The sequence below is a fragment of the Crocodylus porosus genome, unplaced genomic scaffold (assembly GCF_001723895.1).
Source record: "Crocodylus porosus isolate Cpor-Errol unplaced genomic scaffold, CroPor_comp1, whole genome shotgun sequence".
Lineage (NCBI taxonomy): Eukaryota > Metazoa > Chordata > Crocodylia > Crocodylidae > Crocodylus > Crocodylus porosus.
Window position 1 is genome coordinate 265656593 of NW_017728886.1, and position 17746 is coordinate 265674338.

Sequence of the window (17746 nt, forward strand, 5' to 3'; positions counted from 1 at the left end):
ATGACCCCAGCTGACTTCCTGCCCTTTGGGCAGGGGGCTGGACTCGATGATCTCCCGAGGTCCCTTCCAGCCCTGATGTCTATGAAATCTATGAATGGACCAGCCACTGCCTATCCAGCTGCCAGGCAAAAAGGCTGGGCACCAGTAGGCTAGAGAAGGAAACTACAAAATGAGGAAAATGGCGCTGAAATTCATGGCCTAACAGGACAAGAAGTCAGTGATCCCTGCTGGAAGAAGCTCACTGAATGAGGTTTTCACCTTACATATAATGAGGCAGATGCTGGTCGTCTTAGGTGGTCTCCGCTGGGCTTTCATAAGAAAGGAAGTTGACACCATGGCAGAAGTAGGCACAAAGGCAAAAACCACTTTGTTCCTCCGTCTGTCTGCCACAGACGCACATGTTGAGACATTTCCAGCCAATGACCAGCACAACGCAAGACTGAGCAATGAACTCCTCTCTCCAGCTGGACGTGGACTTGCTGCCCATTAAAAGAAATGAAGACCCTTCTGTCTCTTTGGGCCTGGAACAGGTGCTAGAGAGAGGCTCAGGGTCTCGGGGCCTGCTGGCTCTGGCTTTGTGTGTGTGTTATGGAGAGTCCTCACGCTCCCCTAACTGAAGGAGGTGTACAACACCTCAGGGGAAACCCTGAGCAGGCTGTTTGCAGCTATAGTCAATCCAAAGCTGACAATGGGGCAACAGGCAGCCAGGGCAGAGGATGGGCGGGGGTGCTTCTGCCTTCCCAACCCTCTATTGGCATTGTTTGGCATGTTCTCCCCATGCAACGTTGATTCCCTGCTGTGAGAAAGATCCCCGGTCCCATATCCTGCAGGCAGGCTCCATGCAATCCCAATCCCCTCTGCGGGATCCCGGCGTGCATGCTCCATGCTTCCAGAAGCCCTCCTCCAGCCCAGGCATTCATTTCCCAGGCAAACCGTACCCCCATCCTTGATGTGTGCTCCGGGGGCTCGCCCAGAGCTGCACCCAAAGCAAGGCTTTCAGATCTACCGCCAAACTAAAATGAAAAGAATTGGGACAACCTGTCTCCTGCGTCCTTCTCAACCCTTCCCAATGACCCAAATTTCAGAATGAATGAAACAACCCCTTTCCACCGGGGACAAAACACTTCTCCATCGATGTACGATAAAATGTGTAGCTATTCATTAGAGCAGGGGTGGGAGAACTCAGGTTTCCCCTCTCTCAATGCTGGGAGTGATCGCGCCGGTGAAGAAAGAGACGGGGGAACCAAAGGGCCAAAGCCGCACATGCCTCACCACATCAGCTTGGGTGCACATACCCCTCCCGGGAGGTTGGGATCTGCTTTCTTAGCCAACAGCAGCCGGATGATCTCCTCCTTGGAGTGGGCAGCGGCCACGTGCAGAGCGTTTCGGCCGTTCTGGAAGGCAACAGAGAAAGAGCAATTAGTGACGCTCCCAGAGCAATTCTCCAGCTCAGCCGATGCCAGAACCAAAACAGTGCCTAAATAGCATGCGCTGCATGGATGACTTCTCCCAAACACCAGTCCAGAGCGGCTGGGACACGGCGGCCTGAAAGAAGAGGTTTACCCTCTGAAAGGTTCAAGATCTTCCCCATCAAAAGCTTCCCCATCCTGCCCTGCAACACATCTCAACCCAAACCTGGAGGGACTATTTTTTTATACCAGTTATCACAGTGAAATCACAGCCTTTTAGTTCATCTCTAAGCATGAAAGGGTAATTAGGATCCACGCCTGTTCATTACTTACCATCCGGACAAAGCCGGCAGTTGCTGAGCAGGTGTATCGAGGACACCCCGCCATAGGGCGTGGGACAGGGGCCGATGTCATCTAGTGTTGTGGGATGGAAACTGCCTCCGGTCACTGCTGACCTAGGGGCAGCTCCCGGCCACGCGGGGGCAATAGGCTGGCATGCTTCTGCAACCTAGGTCCTGCTTACAAGACGCAAGGCGCAGCGGCCGCTGAATCTCAGCCTCCGCTTTGAAACTCGGAAACGTCCGGCCAAGGGACACGTCATAGTGATGTCACCCAGCAGCTTAGTGCTTAACAAGGATATCGACATTTCGGAGCCGTCAGAAGTGATAAAACCCAGTGGCCTGTGACCAGCAGACTTCTTACCACTGAAGGCCCCGAGCATCACGAAATGAAGAACGCAAAACCCTGAGACCGCACATCGTCCCCCCAAAGATAATAGCATGAGGGTGAAGCCAACATATGGTCTCTACGCATAACCCGGAGATTTGATAGTTGAGCCAACTATGTGGAAAGCATCAGCTGGCTATTGCTACTAAAAATAAATCACAAGTTAATGGCCAAACAGTTCTTTAGTTAAGAGGAACAAATCTCTCTGATGAAAAGAGATATCAGAGGACTACGGGTTGGGACAGAAAATATGCCTGCATGACATTAATATTTTGATTTCAGTATAGCATAGCATAGCATAGTACAGTATAGTAGAATAGAATAGAAATATTTTGCTTTTTTCACACCACTTCTAATGCAAGGATCTTGAAGCCTCTTGAATTTAGCGCAGGGTATAAGCATGTGCAGAAGTCCCACTGAAAGGGTGGAATCAGGACCTGAGCCCTTTCAGGTCCCGCCCCGTTGCCTAGACAAAGGAAATGGACTTGAAACAGCTTTTCTAACGGATGCGCTTAATTAAACACCCTCCGACACTTCATTCCCAATCCAGTAATAAAGCATAAAGGAAGCATCAGGCAACTACTTCCGACACGTAATGTAACCTTTCCAGCCTCTCTCATGACAGGCTCACCAAAGCGTAAAATTCAGAACAGATAATCAGGCTGAGACCGCATATATTTAAGATCCTCAGACCATGTCTCAGTAATAACCTTGGGGAGGGAGCTGTCTTCTGTACTCAAGGCAGAGTGCAGCTGCAAATTGGCCTGCAAACCCCTCCTCTGGGCTGGCTTCCCTGGGCCACGTGCGGTCTGTCCCCTGCTCCATTGCAATGGCTGGATTTTGCTGTATTCTCTTTACTGATAAGTGACCCAAAAAATAAATAAAAATAAAAATGGTGTCCTCTCATGCAATTGTCAGAAGGTGGCTTTATTTCGGACAAGAGCTGATGTGTTAACCTGTTCTCAGCTGACTCGCACAGGGCAGGCTAACTGTGAAACCTGGAGTACCAAACCGTGAGCATTGTACTCCACAGAAAAATGAGCCATATGTTTCTAAACAGAGACACTAAAAAGACGATGAAGTCACGGAAAGGCTGATCCTAAAGCTGAAAACTTAACCTTCCCATGTGAGGGGTGTTGACTGAAGTCCTGACCGGAGACCAGATCATGAATGGCATCGGGAACAGTGGAAGACCCAGAATTAACCCCTGAGCAATTATTAGCTGCCCAATAAAGTCACTCAGTCCAGACAGATGTTTCTGGAGGGCGAGGTGGGGATTTGGATCCCCCATCACACGGCTGCTGTCAAAAGAAGGCAAGACGTGAGAGCTGAGGCAGAAGGCGTGATTCATACTTAGTCCTATTAAAGCAGCCCCGACTGTCACCTGCTGGCATTTTGTTCAACAGAAAATTGAGAACAAGATCGCCTGCCCTGCTGGAAACTATCATCAGTCGGGCACCTCCAGGACCAGATGAACGCTGCCGGTCAGCTTTGACGTGTAGGTTGATGGACTCGCAGGGCTGGAAGCTCAGCCAGTCTAGCCCTCAACAGATGCAAAAATTTGCTGATCCTAAACCATGCCAGACAGATGAGTATCTAGCCTCTCGAACATCTCCAAGGCAGGCGTTTCCACAACTTCCCCAGGCGGCTCGTTCTGCTGTCCTACCGTCCTTTCACTTAGGAAGTTTCCCCCCGGGAGATTTCTGCAGCAGACAATCCAAATGGCCACATACACGTGCGTGCTGCTGTCTTGGTCGCAAGTCTACTTACGTTTAGTGGATTACATCGCCTAATATAGTTTATGGATTCCCTTTGCAGTTGTCCCGACCGAGTTTCCCGTAAAAGAACTAAAGGGCCAATGAATTTCTGATCCTGCCGCGCAGGACATACCGAGGCAGACAAGGCTCTCTGGGTGAATCTGATATCTTTTGTTAGACCAACTTAAATAGTTGGAATTTTTTTCCCCCCAGCTATTTCAGTTGGTGTAATAAAAGAGATCAGATTCACCCAAAGAGCCTAGTCTGCCCACGTCCTTCAACCAATGCGGCTACCACCTACACCCCTGGACCATACTAAGTGTATCAGAGCAAGCGAGGGTTAGTTGTTTTTGGACCAGTAGGTATCATCTGCCTGGGAGGACCAATAAAGGGTCCAGATGCAGAGGGAAAAATCCTAGGGACCTGATTTTCCCCCAGAAAGTTACCTCTGGTGTAGTGACACCTTCCCAGGACCCGGTGGAAGACAACTGGTTTGGATGCATTCTCCGGGGTCCCAGGATGTAGATGCTTCTCAAATGCTGCCCTTTTCCTCTGACAAGCCGATCGAGATCCTCGAACACTCACTTTGCAAACAGGATGTGTAAAATAAGCCCCTTGTGTGGTGCAAACCCAGAGGGGCTAGAGAAAAGAAAGCTTATAGGCTTGCACATTTTCCTTTCCTTTCTTTTCAGTGCTGCTGTGTCGGTCGTGTGTTAGCAACGTCCTCTCCTATTTGGGCCATTTGAAGAGACATGTTAGCCCCTTGAGAAATGGAGTGGCAAAAGGGCTGAATTCAGCAGGCAGGACTCAGCTGGTTCACAGGCCGTTAATCCATATATATTACCTCTGGTGGGCAGCAGTGCCTATGGCTGTTAGATTGCCCACAGGTATTTGTAACTAGGAGGTCACAAGTTGTGTTAGAGAAGGCTAAAAAAGCTCGCCTCATTTAGCCTAGCCAAGCAAAGGCAGAGAGGGGCTATAATTGCTCTTCATAAATGCAGAGGGATAAACAGCCAGAAGGGTGCGGGACCATGTGAGCTAAAGAACAAGGCTGGCACAAGAACAAATGAATAGAGGCTGGTCATGAATAAGTGTAGGTTGAAAATTAGGTGTCTAGCCAGCGAGGGCCTGGAGCAGCCTCCCAAAGGGAGAGGCAGGGCAAGAACGGCAGCCAGTTTTAAGATGGAGTTTAATTAGTTTTTGAAAGTTTATATGAGACAGTTGCCTGCAACAGCAGGCCCCTGCTATTCCCACGTTCCTAGTTATGTGTTACAGTAATTCTGGTTTTTGTTAAATGCAATTGTTGTCGTGCCTTGTCTCCAAAGGAAAGACGTGCACTTGGGGATTGTGCCTTGCAGGGATAAGCTTCCCAGGCTCCGAACCCAGAAAGCGCTGACTAGCACACAGATGCAGCCAGAGAATACAGCAAACCTCTCGCACACGTCTGAAGCACCGACTGTCCCAAACACATCCTGCTCCTGCTCCCCCAGGCATGCTCCAAGCCCAGAGAAATGGCAGCGGGGTCATCCCTAGGGCCTGCTCTCAAGTGCACCAGAGACCGAGATCTTGAGAATGGCATTTCCTGGGCTACTTTCAGCTGGGGTTCGGCCGTCAAGTGAAAGCGAGGACAAGAAGATGGGCCTTGGTGCCATGGAGGATGAAGAGGAAGTGGAGGGAGGCGAAGGCAGAGGTGAGGCAGTAAAAGCAACGAGCCGGGAAGGCGATTGCCACAGCGGCAAGAGGGCAGAGAACCAGGGTGCAGGGCAGCACGAGAGTCAGGGTGTGACAGTGAAGGCAATAGCTGTAGCTGTGCAAGCAGAAGGGCAGGCTCTGACAGACCTCATGCAGGGTAAAGCCGTAGGACAGGAGCCAGCAGTGTGCCCTTGCTGGCACGAAGGCTACCGGCATCCTGGGCTGCACGGGTAGGAGCGTTGCCGGCAGATCGAGGGATGCGAGTCTTCCCCTCCAGGCTGTACCGGAGAGGCCACGTCTGGAGTCCCGTGTCCAGTTGTGGGCCCCACATTACAGAAAGGCTGTGGACAAGCTGGAGACCGTCCAGAGGCGAGCAACAAAAATGGTTGGGGGATGAGGTTAGATACCAGGGAAAACTTTCTTATGAGGAGGGCAGTAAAGCACTGGACCGGGTTACTAGAGAAGTGCTGCAATCTCCATCCTTGGGAGTTTTTAAGGCCCAGCTCAGCATAGCCTTGGCAGGGGTGATGTAGCTGGGGCTGCTCCGGCTTTGAGCAGGGGGCTGGACTAGACGTGACCTCCCGAGGTCCCTTCCACCCTCGTTGTCTATCAATCTATGCTATCGGCATGGCTCGGTTGTGAGGACTGAGGGAGAGCATCAATGATGCTGAGGTTACAGATAGCCACTGAGAAAAGCAGGAGGAGGAAGCGCTCCTGCCCTGGATGGACCCCGAGGTGAAGCTCCCACAGGGGATTACCGCCACGCATCCCTGCAGCCTGCCTGGCCTGGAGGAAAGGGCAGACAGCAATTCCCACCCTGTGCAAGCCCGAGAAACATGTCCCGACAACACAGCACGTACGGCTGAACTGCAAGATTGACTGCTGCTGCACAAGCAGCTGCTCCCAGACCTGTCCTGGGCCTTGCAGTTCCTCCTGGAAGAGAAGAGCCCTCTAATACGTCTTCACGACAGACGACAGCGCTATTCTGCTGCAGCAACAAGCCTGTCATTACGCATGAAGGACTCCTGCCGGAGCAGCTTTGAATAATCATTCGAGCTGTTACTGAGAAACTTCAGCCGCGAGGGGATTCGTCTTTGTGCTCGACCGGCTGTGAAGTTATTACGCAGCCATCGTGCTTGGGAAATGCTCGCCTCTGCGCTGAAACTTGGTGCCGGAGCCGGGAAAGCGAAGCATGACAAAGTCCTTCTTCTGAGAGGTACAGCATCTCTTGGCCGGCCCCGGGAGAAGGGGATCGTGCGTGGTTCTTGGGCATTTGTAATGCAATTAGTTCATCAGTCCCTGCTGGCGGATCGCTCCTCTCGCCTTCCCCTCCCAGCCTGCGACAGGCGCAGCTCTGTGCAAACTTGCACCCGTTTCAGTTTCTGATCTTGGTTTGTCATAGAGAAGTCTCTCATCAGATGAGATCCCGGATCAAAGCCAAGGATGGGTGTGAAAGCAACCAGGTGGGAGAGATCTCTTCCCGTCAGCTCAGATGCGCCGCAAGATCAAACGCTCACCTGGCTCTTTATGCATTTCTCTTGAATTGAAGTAGACCGTCTGGGCTGGCAGGGAGCGTTTCAGCTAGCCATGAGAAGATCCTTGCTTTAAGCTGGACCCCGACAGTAAAGGAGACACCCAGAAAGCTGGCAGATGCGGGGGTGATCCGAGGCTGCTCTTACTGGCGTTTCTCATGGGTGCCCTCGGGCTGGAGGCTGATTTGGCTCCGTGGCGCGAGCACTGGGCTGCAAAGCCAGGAAGCCTTGGCTTCTAGTCCTCGCTCAGAAACTGCGAGCCAGCTTCTGGTCGACTTTGCACTGACAGCACATCTACAAAGCCGGCGACGCTACTTTGAGCACCTGCTGCGACTTGCAAGAGCCACTTTCCACTGCAGCAGGGCGGCCGCTGGCAGCAAAGACCTGCCGAGGGAAGGGCCGCGCGGCGCCGCGCGCCGCATTTGCTCTCAGACAGCTTGCGCGCTCTGCTTTCCAAATGCTCTCTCCCGGGGAGGGCTCTGGTTTTGGCTGGGCCTCCGAGCCCTGGAGCAATCCTTACTCACAATTAATTACCTCGTTCCCCTTTCCAGTGAGAAAGAAAGGAGCTGCTGCATGAATGAAACCTCCCTCCTGGAGGTCAGCGGAGACCTTCATCGAAGGCTTTGTTTTCGGTCTTCCTGGAGCCAGGGCATTTACCCTGGACGGGCCGCGGCCCCCCGCGCAAGTCACCCAGCGAGCTGGCAGGCGCCCTCAGGATGCTGCTTGCATCAGCTTGTTCTGCGTTTGCCAGGGCAGCCTCAGGGAAGAAGGTGGCGACCGAGGAGGGGCTCCGGCAAGCCCCTCTGAGCGGCACCGGGAGCTCCCTCAATCTGCATTCCCAGCCTGTTTGTGGGAAGGCAAAAGCAAGGGATTAGCTGCCCCCCACCCCAGCATGAGTCCACTCCGTGGCAAGGTCTTCCAAGCCCTGGACGGAGGCAGGGTGGTGGGAATGGCGAGCCTGATTTGGGGCCCGGGCCCGGGCAGCGGGCTGGTTTGCTGCCAGACGGCACGAAAAGACAACAGCCATGTTCCCAAGTCCAGCATGAAACCAAGTTAGTGGAAAGCCTGCACCGATCACAGCCTCGGGGCCAGAGCTGCAAAGGTCCTGCATGCCTAGAGATGCAGAGAGGCGCCTGGCGGGGCTCCCAAAAGAGCACAGGCACAGGTTGGCATTCGGGAGGTGCTGCTCAGCTCCCAGCCCTGCCCTGCACACCTTGCGTGCCCCTTAGGCGCCAGCCTGCATCCTTAGAGCCCTGGTCCCTCTGGCTCTGCATCCACCATCCTTCCCAGCCCCTGCACCCCTCCCCCTGGGCCATGTGCTTTGCAGTGCTATTGCAAGAAAGCCTCCATCCCCTCCTCATTGCATGTGGGTAGCTGTATCTTAATGCAACAGAGAGCACCTGGGCCACCTTTAAACAATAGGTGCTGGCAGCGCAAACTGTTTTGCCACTTCTGTGCAGCTCCAGGCTTGTTCCAGCACCGGTATCCTCACTGCTCCCACCAGCTAGACCCAATGGTCTCTGCCACGGGACCACCCGTAGGAAGCAGGTCACGTGCAGGACATCTGCACGGCACCACCTAACACTGCACAGGGATGCCCTGAGCTGGCTGTGCGGGCAATAGCCTGAGAGAAGGAGCCACCGTGGTGCCCCAAGCAGCAGGAGAGCTGCATTAGCGCGGCACTGTGCCTGGGGGAGCACAGCACCGTGCTAAGAGGGCACTGGGGGTGCCAGTTCTGGAGCTGGCTGGACTCTGCTGTCCTGGTGCCCACTGGGACAAACCCCGAGAGAGAGATCCACGCAGGCAGCCAACATCCACTGACTTCAAGCCGTGAGCCAGGCGCTCGCACTCTCTGTGCCCCGGCTTCCCCCTCCAGAATTGGGGTTTCGATGCTCGTTTCCCTGCTTCCTGCCGCTCCGCAGCTCCTGAGGCTGGGACTGTCTCACGAGCTGTCTGAGCACAGTGCAGTCCTCCCACCCCCGCCGTGCTTCGGCATAGCAAAGCACGAACGCTGAAGTAGCAGCACTGGCCGGGCCCTCTCCTCGCGCTCAGGTACTCGCAACCCCATGCTTCAGGCAGGGCTTTCCATCGAGTCAGAGAAAGGAAGGGACCTCGAAAGATCCTCGAGTCCAGCCCCGCTGCTCTGGGCAGGGATCCTGCTGAGATGAAAGGACCCCAGCCAGGTGTCTGTCCAGTCTCCTCTTGACGACTTGCGAGGTTGGGGACTGCGCCACCACCGTGGGAAGTCTGTTCCCAAGTCTGGTCACCCTTACTGTGAAGAAGTACTTCCTTACCTCCAACCCCAAACCATCCTCGAACAGCTCATGGCCATTGCTCCTCATCCTCCCCCGGGGTGCCCTAGTGAACAGTTTTTCTCCCAGCTCCCAATATTCGCCCCTTGCATACTTAGGCACAGCCACCAAGTCATCTCTTCCCCAGGCTGACCAGTCCCAGGTCTCTCAGTCTTTCCTCATTAGGTTTGTCCTCCAGGCCCTTAATCGTTCTCTGGACCCTCCAGGTCTTTTTTGAAGTGTGATGCCCAGGAGTGGACGCAGGACTCCAGCTGGGGCTCACCGACGCCGAGTAGAGAGGAAGTTTCACTTCCTTAGCCCTGCTTGCGACGCGTCGGCTAATGCGTCCCAGCGTGCTATTAGCTCGGTCGACTACAGCGTCGCACCGGCAGCTCGTGTTCATTTTGCGATCGACCATGACCCCGCAGTCCCTTTCAGCCATCGTGCTGGCCAGGACGTCTCCTCCTGCCTCTCCTTCTGTGTCTGCCCGTCCCATCCCGGCTGAGCCAGCCCCCGCGTGGTTCCTTACCCTGGTTTGCTCAGACGGGTTTACACCCAGCTCCAGCAGCCTCTCGACGACGGCCAGCCTGTTCTCTCTCGCTGCGACCATGAGCGGGGTCAGGCCCGACTCCTGCAGGGACAAGACAGGCATCTTTGACCGCGTGCTCAGAGCTTTGAGGTTGCTCTGCTCACGTCCCAGCGGCGTCACGAGCTGACAAAAGACCCCCTCTGTCAAGCCGCCACCACCATGGGAAGTCCCAGGTAGCTGGCATGCCCAGCTCATACCCAGCCTCCATCACCCCTGCTATATCCAGGCAGCCTGTTCCCACCCAGCATCAGGGAGGCTGCACAAGTCCAAGCGAGAAGCCAAGCGTCGGTGCAAGCCAACCTGCCTGCTGAGCTCGAAGGCGAAGCCGGGGGAGGCGAGGATGAGCCCGGGGGCGAGGCCCGAGGATGGGAGCCAGGTCCACCAGCAGAGGTGGAACAGCCGAGCGTATCATTTCCCACGTCCGAGGATGTCCCATTTTGCCTCCCACCAACCTCACAGATCTCTGGGGTGCTTAAACCAGGCCTGCAAAACCCTGTGTCGGTCCCCCAGCCCTTGGAGCAGAGCACGTGGCAAGTCTGATACGGAGGAGTTGCTGTTCCTAAGCTCCCAAGTGAAAGAGGAGCACAGCGGGCGGGAAGGTCTCCAGCTGGGGGTTGGATGGATGCTGGCCGGCTCCAGGGCTGGGTTGCAAGGGAACCGCGGCCTGGACGCCCGGGAGGCTGCTTCCAGCGTTAGTCACTCCAGGGATGTCCCTTCCTGACTCGACATTGAATGTCCCCAATCTAGAGATGCTGGGAAACATGGCCTGCCCCATTTGGATTAGCGTCGGCGTCAGCGACCCGTCGCTGGGCCTCCGAAAGCCCCGCACTCCCGCAACAAAGCTTCCCTCCTGTTTGCTACCGCTCAGCAGCAGATGCTGCACGTTCACTTGCCTCGTTAGGGCTGGTTCAGGTCAAATCCGAGTTAGGAAAGAGAAAAAGAAAAGCATCCCTTCCCCTTCAACAGTTCCTGCGAAATGGAGACCCGGGGGGTAGTTTCTGGCTGGCTCTGCGGAGGAGCGCACCCCACCATAACAGGTGCTGCCGAATCACTGAGCACTTATTAAACGTTGTACCCAATATGCCCCATGCCTGGAGGCACAGAGGAGCACGAGGAACAGACGGAAATGCCAGCCCGTTCCCAGCCGTGCCTCTGAGATGAGGCGCGGTGATGTCGGTGCCGTACCAGGGAGACGTTTGCCTTTTGCCCTATCTTGGCATCTGCAGTATAATATCACTCTAGGGCAAGTCTCTTTGAAATGTCTCCTTTGTAAATCAGCTCAGCAAACCCCCTCCCAGTTTCATCTGAGCCCGGCATCCACTTTGCAAGGATAACTGATACGGCATCTGACCTGCTGCAATAAAGGCTCTAAAATAAGTCCGTCTCGCTTCCACGACCCGCAGCACGGGGCAAGATCAGGCGTCCTCCGGCAGATGGGCATGAGTGTGTATAGCCCCAGATGAACAAGGCTTCACGTGCCTGAAGCCATCACTAAAATGCCAGTCTGAGCAGAAAGGCCCTGGAAACTGGACTGCAGGCTCCAGAAGTGGCCTGTCCAGATCCCAGGGTATGGGGTAGCTGCTGGGAGCATGCCATTTTTGCTGCCTCTTTTGTACCAATCCTATGCATAAAAGGATAAAATCCTTCTCAGGCACATTTGTTAAATACCAACTATAAAGAAACCCCACCCTAAAAAAGAGGATGGCGGGGGGAGGTCGTCATGCAAAATGGCTAATTTTTAGGCACCACAAATAGCTTCATTTCAAAGTCATCATTTCAGGAAAATACAAACTGGTTTATCAAGGTGTGAGCCCCTCTTTGCACCTGAAAAAAGAGTTGCAAGCATCTTTTAATGGCCACAGTGATTTTCAGGGACTGTGGGCGCCGATGGCTGCTTGTGCCGGCAGCATCAGGCCATTCAACGTCTCAGTCCAGGCCGTGCGCCGACAAGGGCCCAATATGACTGCGCTGAAAGAAGCAGGCCCCGCAGGTGCACACGCAAACGACTGAAATGCTGCCGAATCCTCGAGCCACCAGGGACCTCTCGTCTGAGACTCCCACGCCTTCACCTCGTGCAGTCAAGCCGACGTGAAGCAGTCCAGCATACAGGCCCCTTTGTAAAAAGCAGTTCCCAAGCACCATGCAATTAAATGTTTCCTAATCCTCTGTCTGTCCTGAAAAACAGCCTTGTGGTTATGATGCTCGGTTAAGTCACAGGACCAGAGCAAAGTGCCTGGCTGGACCCCGGGGCCTCCCCTCTCCCTGACTCATTTCTGGCATGGGGGTTGCAACTGCCTTTCTCTGTTTTAATCATAAAGGCAAAGGTTGTCGGTCACTTCATGTTTGTACAGCCCCTAGCGCAGAGGGAGCTTCAGGAAGCAAAAGAAAAAACAGGCCATGGGCTGGAAAGGGGAACAGGAGCAGGACAGGATTTGCCCAGCCATGCTGGACCACTCGTTGCCCCCAGGAGAGATTAATGCTAGAAGATGCACAGAGGCACCCTAACCCTAACCCTAACCCTGCCGGGCAGGTGGTGTACCCTGCCCTTGGGCTACGGACGCCGTCTCCATCGCTTGTATTCGCGTGGAGGATAAAACAACCTCCCAACTGTGGACCGCTCACCGGATCGGCCTGGGAGACGGCCAGGTCCCCCTTGTCCATGCCGTTCAGGGTTTGCTCCAAGGCGATCCACTCCCCTCTGGCGGCCAGCTGCAGCACCGGGCAGCCGGAGGCTAACGAAGCCGGGGTGCTGAGAGATGAACCCGTCTCCGGCATTTTGCTCGGTCTCTTCCCCAGGCTCAGCCCTGGTGCTCCTGCCCCGGGGACCAGGCGACGTCCCTCTGCGGCTCTGTCCGGGGCGGCTCTGGCTTCTCTGCTGTGTGATTGATGTGGTTGTCGCTCTCTCTTGGCGGGGGGCAAAGGCAGCCCTGCTCTCCCCTTCTCTACTGATTCAGACTTTCCCAATCAGCCCGAGCTCTGGTTAAACTTTGCTAATGCCTCCTTTGTGTCCCTGTTACCTTGGCATCAGCCTCCTAGGGAGAAAAAGTGTGCGTTTTCTGCACATTAAAAGGCCCCCTCTATTGATTTTCCTGCAGCAGCTTAAGGCGGCTGAGTTCACGGTCCCAGGGATCGCTCTAACGAGGATTCAGCAAACTGGCACCGACATCCAGGGCTCCCGCTGCTCAGGCTTTCTCGCTGCAGACAGGCCTGAGACCCTGGAGCCAAGCTTCCCCTCATTCATCTGCGCTGAGAGGCAAGGGGTTGATCCATTCCCCGCCGATCGCTTGCTTGCGTTGGCCATTCTCTTTTAAGCTCATCTGATCCCAAGTGACCTAAGAGCAGCTCATTTTCCCTGGACTTCTCATTCAGACAGAGGGAGGGGGTTTGGGCTCTGTCTGCCTTCACCGACAGCGGTGATCCAGCCAGGAAGAATGACGTGCACGTTGCATTCAGTCTCTCTCTCTTTCCAAACTCGTTTCTTTGCTTATGGGAATTTTAATGGCCGCGAGAGAAGAGGAGGTTTTTGACTTTTCTTTGAAGCAAAGAGGCTGCGGAGAAAGGGGCGACGTGCTTGGAAAAGCGGTATGTTCTTGGAGAGTTACCCGGAGGATCCCCTGCATGTATGTGGTCAGAGCAGGAGCGGCAATGATGGAAGCGCTTTTCCGCGCTAGCGGTCACAGTTAGAGCTGTATGCATGACCAGCTGGTCGGTGTGCTGCCAGGCCTGGGAAAAAAACCATGGCTTATGACCCCAACCTGAAGCAAAGCCAAAAAAAAGATATTGTGACCCTGAAGTGAAGCAAAGCAAAAAAAAAAAATCTATGACCCCCAAACTGAAACACAGCAAAAAAGAAAAAAAAAAAAGATATGGCTTATGACCCTAAAGTGAAGCAAAACAAAAAAAAATGTATGACCCCCAAACTGAAACACAGCAAAAAAGAAAAAAAAAAGATATGGCTTATGACCCTAAAGTGAAGCAAAACAAAAAAAAATCTATGACCCCCAAACTGAAACAAAGCAAAATAATAATAATAATAATAGCAATAAATAAAAAAATAATATGGCTTATGACCTCAATGTGAAGCAAACCACAAAGCCACAACAATTTGGGCATAAGTTAAATATTCAGTTTTGATTTCCAGCCTTTTTAATGTTTTACGTAAAACAGAAGGCAACAAAACAGCATCGCAAATTAGAAAAAAAAAAGCCTGTATTGAAACAAAAATAAACTCGGGCGGGGCGGGAGGGTCTTCTTGGCAGCTCAGCGAAATGGAGATAGAATAGTAAAATGTTGAGGTGTCACTGAAGCTGGATTTTTCACTTAAAAAGGGGGCTTTGGGGGGGGAAACCTCCCGGGTGAGTGCTTTAAAGGCTGGGCTATTGGATAAAATGTGATCCAGTGATCGAGAAATGTCCCTTGGCTCTGTAAATACAAGAGCACAGACAGCTGCCTGAAGGAGAGGGATCTGGAGGGCGACTCTTGAATGATGGAGCCCATGAGCTCCGGAGAGGGGTGGGAGGTCGACACAATCCGGTCCTCCTTGCTTGCCTAGTGGCCACCTCAAATGCCCATTCAGCTTGCTGGTGCTTGTGGAGCCTGGTCTGAGGGGCGCTGGAGAGGAAGCCAAGGTCCTGGCTTCCCACAGACGGTCCAGGTGCCTACAAGTTGCGTATCCCTCTAAGGACTTGTGCTGCTCTGTGCCTCAGTTCCCTATCCGTAAATCAGGGTACCAGCACGGCTCTATCTTGGAGGGACACCGGGAGTAAAACCCTACTGTGACGTGCTCAGACAGTGCAAGGCTTGGTGACCGTGGCAGGACTTTATATTAACAGCTTCCCGTGGGGGTGAAGGTATTCACAGAGGAGATGGGAATGGCCTTTCAGGGAGGATATGTCATGTGGTGCAAAGTTCAAGTTCAAGTCAGCCGTACGAGGAAGGGCCCGATTTGGGTCAAAGTTGGCTCCGAGCAGTATGCCGAGAGCAGGATGTGAAAACTCTTGAAGCTGAGGGCAAGGAGCATGGCCTTTACGTGGCAGGAAATTCAAAGGGAGAAGGACAGATGCTGGCAAAGAAGGGGAGCTTAGCAGCTCTGCGTGGCATGGCCTTGAAGGTGGTTGCAGGAGCGGGGCCATGAACCATAGCAGCGGCTCTGGCTCGAACAGTCCAGCAGAACATGTTTACGCTGAGAACGGCACTTTTCTGCAACTGGCCGATCCCCACATCAAACAGGGTGTTTCAACACCGTTCCTGATGGACGCCTGCTCCGTATCAGCCGCGTGCCTTCCTGACTCCGTGCTAGCAGGCGGGGAGCGGGGAACTTGGGATGCTTGCCTGATAAGTCCTGCTGCAAGTCAAAACTCTTAGGGTGTCTTGATGCCCAGCTCCTGGGAAGGTTGGCTTGCGGCCTCCAGAAGGTAGGCTACGAGGAGGTGACTTCTGATCTACAGTCGTCCAAATTGCAGGAATGTGGCTGGACAGCTTTGAAATGAAATGGGGGCATTTTTATGGAAACTTTTGCTTTCCTCCACAATCCAGGATGGAGAAGTTTTCCAAACCGTGGTGCTTTGGAAGTGAAAAGTCCAGCTCTAGGTACAGAGAACGGTGGGAGAGCAGGGAGGGTTTCAGAGAAACCAGTCTTGGCTTGATGGTAAGTGAAGTAGGCAAGGAGAGATCTGAGAGACAAGATGAGAGGTGGGACACCGTGAAGGAAAACAGGCCAGGCAGGTATAGAGAGGTAAGTGGCCTCTATGGAGACGTCGTGGACATACCCTCCAGCAGAAGAGGAGGCCAGATAAAGACTCCTGTGAAGGAGGGAGCCAGGGCACGCAGGAGGTGAACAGAGGTGTATTTTTGGAACGTGGATATTTCTAGGTCCCCTAAACTTGCTTCTCTCCTAGCTGTGAGCCACTCTGCAGATTCAGACCCATCCTGAGTGCCGTTCCTAATCATGGCCAAGAGGGGCTTAGGCACAAATGTGCCACCCATTGCTTTCCCAAAGGGATTTCCTTCACTTAAGGGAGTGGCTGCTTGGAAGAAAGAGTTCTGGAAAATCCCCATGCCATTCCTGCTAAGCAATGGGTCATGTCCTCATTGATGACCTGCGCTGGCCACTTCTCAGTGCCAGGCTGGGAGGGAGCAGAAAGCTCTACTAACAACCCTTAGTTCAGTTGTCTCCTTGGGTCCATAAGTCATCCTTTTGTTCAGCGTTTCCTCCTAGCACAGCAGCGGCCCTGATCCATGACTCAGGCAGTTGCTCACCGTGACAATAAAGATAACTTAGGGCGCATGTAGACGAAACAAAATTTCCCATTTACGTCAATGCAACTGCATTTGTGTTTGCACAACGCAGGATATCCCGCTGCTTTAAAGTCCATTTAGCTCCTTAAACTAACGCTACTCAGAGATGTTTTAAATTGCTTTGCTTTCATGTTACGCTGCTCCAACTGTGGATTTTATTTCTGCAAACAGCCAGGGACTCCAAAGACTTGTAATTAATCCCCTTCACCACTGAATTCATCACGACCTGGCCACGACTGCTCCTTGGGGCCAGACACTGCAGCACAGCCCCCCGGGGCAGTGCGGCAGAGACCTCCAGCAATGCTGGGAGAGGAAGAAGAACCTGAGAGAGTGATGCACAGAGGGGCTGGTAGGAAGCAGACATCCTGCCATGGCCACCTAGCAGTGACCTGTCCACTCCAGTGGACACACTGCAAGTCCCATCCCTTCCTCCTCACTCCTAGCCTTGCTTTGAGGTTCTTCAAAGGAAATGGGTACATAGGGTGCAACCCCAAATATACCCAGTCAGATCACAAAGTCATTTTGTTTAATCAAGCTTCAGTGATATTTTTTGTGAGGACTGGTCAAACATGCAAACAAATAAACCGTTTCTGGAGCATTCCCACCCTGTCATTTCCCCAGGAGGATTTCCCAGCGTTTCACTGAGCTCTCATTTCTGGGTTTCTGCAGCGGTGAAAACCCACATACAACAGCATTCTGCTATCTCATGGGAACCCTGTGGGTGAAGCTGGTAACCAGAGGGGCAATGGGCGGTCCAGTGTAGCCATCCACATGGTACAGGAGTGAAACAGCTGATGAAGGAAAATGACATAATCAAGGGAGACGCGGGGGAAATAGTGCTCTGTTGATCCCAGGTGCTCTTCGAAACAGAAGCACAGGAAAGTCAGGCTGGCAGGGCCCTCAGGAGCTCACACTGGGGCCAACCCACTGCTCAAGGCAGGACCATCCCTGCTGAACCCACCCTTGAGAGATGCTTATCCAACCTGCTTTTAAAGTTTTCAGAGAACAAAGGTTTCACAGCCTCTCTGAGCCGTCTGCTCCAGTGCTTCATCAGCCTCAGAGTGAGAAGGCTCTTCCTGATCTCCAACCAAAATGTCTTTTGCTGCAATTAAGACCATTATGTCTTGTCCTGTCCCCTGCAGCCATCCTCTTTATTACCACCCTTTTGGTATTTGAAGATGGGTTTAGGTCAGTTTTCAAAAGGCGATTCTGATCTTTGCGGCATCCATTTAGAGCTGTAACCTCTGCTCAGAAATGAATTTAGGCAAGATCTGGATGCCTTGGTTCAAGTCAGTGACCCACAAAGCCCTCATAGCAGCTCAGATGCCTGCCTCTGCATTTCATCCAGGGACTTCTCAATGCAATATTTCATAGATTTCATAGACATTAGGGCTGGAAGGGACCTCGGGAGATCATCGAGTCCAGCCCCCTGCCCAAAGGGCAGGAAGTCAGC

At 53.3% G+C, this 17746-nt stretch overlaps 1 protein-coding gene across 1 annotated transcript in view; it reads right to left on the bottom strand.

Annotated features, from left to right (window-relative positions):
* LOC109318515 (serine/threonine-protein phosphatase 6 regulatory ankyrin repeat subunit A-like) overlaps window positions 1–1796 on the bottom strand; it is a 67155-nt gene extending 65359 nt beyond the window's left edge. The window contains exons 1-2 of the mRNA XM_019547868.1: window positions 1743–1796; window positions 1296–1394 (exon numbers count right to left, since the gene is read on the bottom strand). Of these exons, the coding sequence (XP_019403413.1) occupies window positions 1296–1394; window positions 1743–1796 (153 nt within the window). The remainder of the gene's footprint in view (window positions 1–1295; window positions 1395–1742) is intronic.
* Window positions 1797–17746: the final 15950 nt, after the last annotated feature.